The sequence below is a fragment of the Protobothrops mucrosquamatus genome, unplaced genomic scaffold (assembly GCF_001527695.2).
Source record: "Protobothrops mucrosquamatus isolate PMUCROS unplaced genomic scaffold, P.Mucros_1.0 scaffold1712, whole genome shotgun sequence".
NCBI classification, from domain to species: Eukaryota; Metazoa; Chordata; class Lepidosauria; order Squamata; family Viperidae; genus Protobothrops; species Protobothrops mucrosquamatus.
The window spans coordinates 156,933-164,690 of NW_015387861.1; the positions used below are offsets into that span (position 1 = coordinate 156,933).

Consider the following 7,758-nt stretch of genomic DNA (forward strand, 5'->3'; position numbering starts at 1 on the left):
ATAGAAGATTGGGTAGTTAAAGTCTCAAATTTAGCTGAAATGGCCAAGATTTCCGCTTATGTGAAGGATTACTCACAAGAAAGATATATATTGGTTTGGAGAAGATGGATTGATTATATTGAGTTGAAATATGGAACAAAAAAATACCATTTGGTTTTTGAATGAATTTTTGATTTTATTTATAACTATGTTAATTTGAGGGTATTTAATAACTGTATATTTGTTTTAAAAGAGAGTTAAAGGAAGTTATAGATTTGTTAGATTAATAGTTGATTAATATTAGTTAGATCATGATTATTTTACTGTTAATCCTGTGATTGGCTCTGGGAAGGAGGGGGGGAGGGATGGAGGGTTGGGTTTGGGGGGAGGGGGATTTATATTGTAAAATTTTATAAAACTTTCAATTAAAAAAAAAAAAAAAAAAAAGAACACCGCCTGCCGATTCGCCTCTCCTGAGATGAACTCGGCCCGAGGGAGGAGAGGTTGGTCTCTGCCCAGGTTCCCAATAATTGAGCCCCGGCCATAAGGGACCTGAAATGGGTACCCTCTTGCCAGTTGACATGGGCTTTCGCCACCACGTTGTCCGTGAGGACTGAAACGTGTTGCCTTACCACTGTGCTGCGAAAGTGGATTAGAGCCAAGTGTATAGCTCTGAATTCCAACCAATTATGTTGTGTTTCAGGTCTGACCCGAACCACTGGCCCTGAGCCAGCTGTGCTTGTAAGCGCGCTCTCCAGCCGAACAAGCTGGCCTCCAAAGTCAGGATGATCCAGGTGGGTTCCTTGAACAAGGTCCCCCTGGCTATCGCTGGGGAGATCCACCACTGGAAGGATCTTAGGGTCTGAGACCGAACCTTTACCCTTGGGCTGGAGAAACTGGTGTCCAGTCTCTGGAATGGAAGCCAGAACCATTGCAGGTTCCTGGAGTGTCGTCTAGCCCAAGGCACTATCACTATACAGGAAATCATATTTCCAAATAATTGGGAGAGCATAGCCAGTGTGACTACCCGCTCCCCTTGTACCTGGATGACCAGGGATCGGATGTAGTCTAGCCATTCCCGAGACAGGTAGACCTCGCATCTCCTTGTCCTGACAGAGTCGACTGAACCAAGGAGGATGGAACGAAAATATTGCCCAGATAACACTGGATCGGTCCTGAAATGTGCGACCAGTGCCACCCTGAGGCCGATGAGAGGCCGAAGAGTAGGGCCCAACAATCAAGTGTTGGCCTGCGTGGCAGCACCTGAGGAACTGCCAGATTGGAGCGTTCCTGCCTGAACTTCTCGTATGCCAAGTGAGTATTGATTCCCTTTAAACTTGAGGATTGAGGTGCCATTGCATCTTTGTCTGCCATTGCATCGTTGTCTGCCATCACAATCAGAGATATCTTGGTGGTGGCTGAGAGGGATCTCAAAGGAGATGTCTCAGTGTGTGCTGAGAGGGTCTCAATAGTAAGGAGTGGAGTACTGATAGTGGCAGCGCCACTCGATGGAATGAACATCTGTACTCAAGGGTTAAACGTGGCTGCAGACCAAATTAATGGTACTTCCCTCACTCATGTAATGCTCCTGATGGCAGCAGGACCAGTAAGAGCACGTCCAGTGCTCTGGTCAGTGTCGCTGTGGTGGCAAACCCAAATTCAATGGTAATGGCCGCTCACAAGTGATTCACTTAGTGACGTTAAGATCAACTTAATGGCAAAGGCCAGCACACTAGTCCTAGCTAGTGGCAGTAAGACCAACTTAATGGTACGGCCATACCTTCTCCTGTCAGGATAAGGAGGTAGTCAACGCTAGGCCGGGGTCTTGTGCGAGCCCAAGATAGCAATTGTAATGCTCGCCTCCTTATATAGGTCCAAAGCCCTGAGGCCTGAAAGACCCAATGAAGGGAAGGAGGCTAGGCAGATTTGAGGCAAGGAGGGCTGAATTGAATGGAGTCCGACCCTTGATGTAACAATTAAACGGTATTCAAATGCCTAGCAATTTGTGTTTCTGTAGTAGGCCGAACCCTCGTCACAGATGCAGACATCTGAAGACCAGGTCCTTCGCTGGAAGGGGCCATGGAGAATTGTTGCACTAAAGCCTGATGTCTCCTGCTGGCTTCCTTCCCAACAGCCGCAGAGGGCCTCTTCTTGCCCGAGATAGTTAGGCTTTGAGCTTCCCGATTGCAAATAAGCTATATCTCAGTGGTGAGCTGAGACGGATCTCAACAGTAAGAGGAAATAGCCAGTACACAGAAGTCTAGTAGTGGTTGTAAGGCCAATTCAATGGCCACGGCCAGTCCACATGTGATCCACTCAGTGAGCAGCAACACCAACCTAATGGTATCGGCCAACACATGTATAATCCACTTAATTGGTGGTAAGCCAAATTAATGGTTATGGCCAGCACAATTGGTTCCTTTAGAGCAGGGCTTTTCAACATTTTCACCCATTGTACCACTTTTAGGATATGGCAACATCCACCAGTCGCCTAGCAAGGTGTCAAAAATTTGATGACCCCCCCCAAAAAAGAGGAAAAAAGTGATAAAGTACAGGTAGTCCTCGACTTACAACAGTTCACTTAGTGACTGTTTGAAGTTACAATGGCACTGAAAAAAATGACCCCCAAAGCCACAGCCGCACAAGACACCTGCCTGCCTGCCTGGTGCTCTTCCTCCTGTCCGAGGTTTTCATTGTTGTCAGCATTTCTGTTGAGGATTGGCAGCGGGGGTGGAGTGGGGGTGTTTGGTTTTTATTTCCCCCATCTGCTGGGTGGTTGCAGCAGGTTTTGGTCACTTCACTTCACACTGGGACACTGTGACCGTCATAAATATGAATCAATTGCCAAGCATCTGAATGTAAATCAAAAGACCCTGGAGATGCTGCAATATTCCAGCTGATTGGTGCTTCTTCAGGGCTCAGCAGAAGCGCCAGGATCAGCGCCGAGCTCCAGCCGGAGCCTGGCGCTGATCCTGGTGCTTCCACTGAGCCCTGACAGCCCCGAAATGCCGATCAGCTGGAAAGCGACACTGATCCTGGTGCTTCTGCTGAGCCCTGACAGCCCTGCAGCTCCAGCCATCTCTCGCTCAGGCTTGTGCGGTGCTGCCACCAGTTCAACTCATTCCCCTCCCCCGCTACCACTTTTCTAGGATGGTCGCGTACCACCTGCCAGGTGCCAATGTACCACAGGTGGTACCCGTACCACTGGTTGAAAAGCCCTGCTTTAGAGGCGGCAAGCTCACCTTAATAGCAAAAGGTTGTAAAAGGGAGGAGGTCTTTAGCCCAGACGCAGCTATGCTCTGTCACTTTGTGCCTCGGAGAAATGTTTCTCTAAGGCCTGGAGCCTCCTGCTGGCCTCCTTTTCAGCCACCCTAGAAGATTTCTCGACAGAAATAGCCTTCGTCTTAAGTTTACCGGCCGCCTCCTGTTTGGAGAACTTGGACTTCCCTTTTCGTGGAAGTGCAGAGAGGCATCCTCTGAAGTCTGAGATGCCAAGTTGTCTGCCATCGCTGAGAGGGATCTCAATGGTAAAGAGCAGAGTACTGATAGTGGAAGGGCCACTCAATGTAAGAAACAGTGTACTCAAGGTTCCAACGTGACTGCAGAACCAGATTAATGGTACTGCCCTCACCCATGCAATGCTCCTGATGGCAGTAGGACCAGTAAGAGCACGTCCAGTGCTCTGGTCAAAAAAATCCACCATAGATGGTCAATTCAACTGTGGTGGCAAGACCGACTGAATGGTAACAGCCCGTTCACAAATAGTTCACTTTGTGACGTGTGTCTCACTTAGTGACGGCAAGACCAACTCAATGGTAACAGCCAAACTTACCTGCGTGTGTCTCACTTAGTGACGGCAAGACCAACTCAATGGTTACAGCCAAACTTACATGTGTTTCACTTAGTGACGGCAAGACCAACTCAATGGTAACAGTGAAACTTACATGTGTTTCACTTAGTGATAGCAAGACCAACTCAATGGTAACAGTCAAGTCACAGGAAGTTCACTTAGCGACAGCAAAAACCAACTCAATGGTAAGATCCAATGCACATATGTTTCACTTAGTGATGGCAAGACCAACTCAATGGTAACAGTCAAGTCATATATAGTTCACTTAGTGACGGTAAAACCAACTCAATGGTAAGATCCAATGCACATGTTTCACTTAGTGACGGCAAGACCAACTCAATGGTAACAGTCAAGTCACATGTAGTTCACTTAGTGATGGCAAAACCAACTCAATGGTAAGATCCAATGCACATGTAGTTCACTTAGTGACGGTAAGACCAACTCAATGGTAACAGTCAGGTCGCATGTGCTTCACTTAATGGCGGGTAATAGCTAACACACATTCACCTTCAGAATGGTTGTGAGACCCTGCTTCCAAAGTGGCGGCTTTGCCTCTGCTACCTCTGCTTGCAGGCCTGAACGCCCAGAGGCTGAATAGAAATTAACATATAGATTGAATTGAACCAGGCGGCAGTTATACTGAATCCGTACTTGATGCAATAATTAGTCCCTTTTAGATGTAAATATGCAAGGCCTGATTGCTGGTTGTGATGCGTGGCCTCCAAAAGAATGGCCGTCACTCGGCCTCGTTGAGATCTAGGGCCTCAGTATATAGTGTAGCCAGATTTAAATTCTGTTGCTGCCTTTGCCTGGTAACCAGACACAAACACAGTTCCGGGAACAATGCTGGCTTTCGCCCCTGAATAAGCAATCAGACTTGAAAAGGGAAAAACAACAACTTAAATGCTGCCTGTTTCTGCAGCACACCCGTGCGGTGCCCAGAATGGTGACGTTGCTGCCTTTATCTGGTAACCAGACACAAACACAGTTCTGGGAACAATGCTGGCCTTCACCCCTGAATAAGCAATCAGACTTGAAAGGGAAAAACAACAACTTAAATGCTGCCTGTTTCTGCAGCACGCCCATGGGCGAAAATGAAAGTAGCTGGGGCTTCAGCCTACGCCCAGAGGAAAGGCGGCCAGAATCAAGCATTCAAGCAACGTGCTTTCAAACCGATCGACACAAGAAGGAAACCGAGCAAGGGGAAACAATCAAAGGGAAAACCAGCGAGCCTCCACATGGCGTCTGCTTGCTCACGCCGAAACGGCCATCCTACAAAGGCTGTATACAAGGCTTCAATTGAAGCCTCAAATCCCCTGAAAACCCGACGATTCAACCTGCGCTATGAAGCATAGCAACTGGAGAAAAAATCCACCATAGATGGGAAATAAACAACAGAGAAACAATACCTGATCTGTCTCTGCCTAAAGTCTGAGCCAATCTTACCACATCTCATTGGGCCGAAGACTAAGTCGAGACTGGGTCCTTAGTCCAGAGGAAGAGACGTGGCAAAGGTTGAATGACTTAGTTTCTGGGCAGGAAGACAAGGATCAAACCCATCTGTGTGGATTCTCCATCGATCATGCTGGAGAATGTTTCACTTCTGGTACATTGCGTAAATATTTCCTACTTTATTTCAGTTCCGAGCTTGGGAATAAGGCTGAAATTCATGTAGTTTACTGAAAAAGGAAAAATCCAGAAATTTAAGCTTATGTCCGGATTCAGGAAATTGTCAGTTTTCTAATATTATCCATCGTAGGTACTTTGAACTCAATGGACTGCAAGAGGAAGGTACAAGAAATTTGTCATAGCTTCTCTTTGTTTGTAGAACTATAAGTAAGTTCCTTTTTCTATTTATGACAAGGAGAAAAACTACCCATTCAAAGATGTAACACTTCAGATAATTAAACATTAAACATATTTCAATTATTTATAATATGCATTCACATTAGGTGATCGATGTAATTTTCAAAGCTATATTATTGAAAAAAAACTGTTTTACTTTTAATTGTCCAATTGTAGTATGTTTTCAATAACTTCTTAATAAAACAACCATACAAATTTATACATAGTCATATTTAAAATAGTACACTTTGTATTGAAGTTTATTACCGTGTTTCCCCGAAAGTAAGACCTACTCCAAAAGTAAGCCCTAACTTGATTTTAGAGGGTGGGCCTAATATAAGCCCTACCCCCTAAATAAGCCCTAGTTTGGGGATGAGGCATACGCCTAAAAATCAAGCTATGGCGGGGTGGAGCTGCCCCACACGCCCTGCATCACAGCAGCCAGGCCTCCCATGCCCTGACACTTGTCGCTCCATATGGCTTGTCACAGCGGTGCCATTTGTGGCAGGAGGCCCCATAGCACTTCAAGCCATTGCCACTGCTTGCGGCAGAAGGCCACATGGTGCTTCACGCTGTTGCCGCCGATCGGAGCAAGAAGCCCTGCGGTGCTTTGGACTATTTCCACTGCTCACAGTAGGAGGCCACATGGTGCTTCATGCCATTGCCGCCACTCGAGGCAAGAAGCTGTGCAGAGCTTTGGGCAGTTTCCACTGCTTGTGGCAGGAGGCCACATGGTGCTTCATGCCATTTCCCCTGTTGGCAGCAAGAGGCCGCAAGGTGCTTCATGCCATTGCTGTTGCTTGTGGCCTCCTTCTGCAAGCAGCAGCAACAGCAGCAACAGCAGCAACAAAAAAATTAAAACTTATGAAGAAATTAAAGGGGCTATCCTACCCAGCTCCTAAAGACTTGCCAGAAATGTAGTATAAACCCTAAAAAAAGCTTAATATAGTTAAAATACAAATAGAAATCCCAAATCCCCCTTTCCATGAGGAAAGCTTAGTGAATCCTGGTCTCACCCATGTGTATGCTATGACACCAGCCATAATAATGCATAGGTTGCACTGTCCCCTGCATTTTTCAGAATCCCTATTCCTATATTCAGGAAAGATTCCACTGTCAAAGTTTTTTTCTCTCTCCTAAAACATGGTGGTGGTGCTATAGCTAAGACACAATTCAGGACTGATCTTGCTGTTATTGCAGCGATGAACAGTGAGCTATATCTCAATTATATAGTGAATTGTACATGTGATTTGCTTACACTTTAAAACTGATGTCATTATACAGATACTAGTGGATAAATGCAAATATCCTATCTACTTTTGAAAAAGAAAAAAAATAATAGGTCACTAGGTTATGACTGTACCTTGATTGGAAGTTTCAGGCTGATATTCAGAATCTTCTTCTGGTGGAGTCTGTAAAAAATATACTTGCTCTGGTATCATGTTGGTGATCTTCTCTTTTCCTAGGATGTGATTACTTATAAGTGGACTAATGCATCTTTTTACCTTATCTCGTCTTTCATGTGCCATTATTTTCTTTGTCCTAGCTTTGATGTTCTCCCAGCATTTCTTCAACTGCTTGAAATCTCGGAGTGATACATTTGGTTGGGAATTATATTCATGAGCTAGGGCCTGCCAGGTCCGTTGTTTCAGTGCAATAGTCCTTGCATCACTCTTTTTACATTCAAGTACATACTTATATTTTTCAACCAATGCCAGCAGCACACTCTTCTCCACTTCAGAGAAGTACTTGGCAGGCTTTATTACTTCACTGTTTTGCATTTTCTGTCAATTCTCTGGGATATCAAAGCAAGCTGAAATTCAATAGGAATGCTTTAGATTTGGAAACATTAATCATTTTAAAGTCTCTACACTTTAATTATAAAATATAATTTTCACATATTCATAAGAAATACACAAACATATATATATGACAGCCAATTTGTACAATAAATAACAGGTGAGTTCAAACAAAACTTGGTGTAATTTCAAATAATTGTAACTTACCCTGCAAGATGTTGTCATAGTCACTTGATCTGTTATTTAAAAATACATGGAAAATAAAACATCTCAGTTCCAGTTAGC

At 44.9% G+C, this 7,758-nt stretch overlaps 1 protein-coding gene across 1 annotated transcript in view; it reads right to left on the reverse strand.

The window, feature by feature from the left end:
- The window catches only part of MSANTD3 (Myb/SANT DNA binding domain containing 3), a 14,876-nt gene extending 7,404 nt beyond the window's left edge, over positions 1-7,472 (reverse strand). Inside the window, exon 1 of the mRNA XM_015822877.1 lies at positions 7,038-7,472. Within this exon, the coding sequence (XP_015678363.1) occupies positions 7,038-7,455 (418 nt within the window). The 5' untranslated portion in view covers positions 7,456-7,472. The remainder of the gene's footprint in view (positions 1-7,037) is intronic.
- Positions 7,473-7,758: the final 286 nt, after the last annotated feature.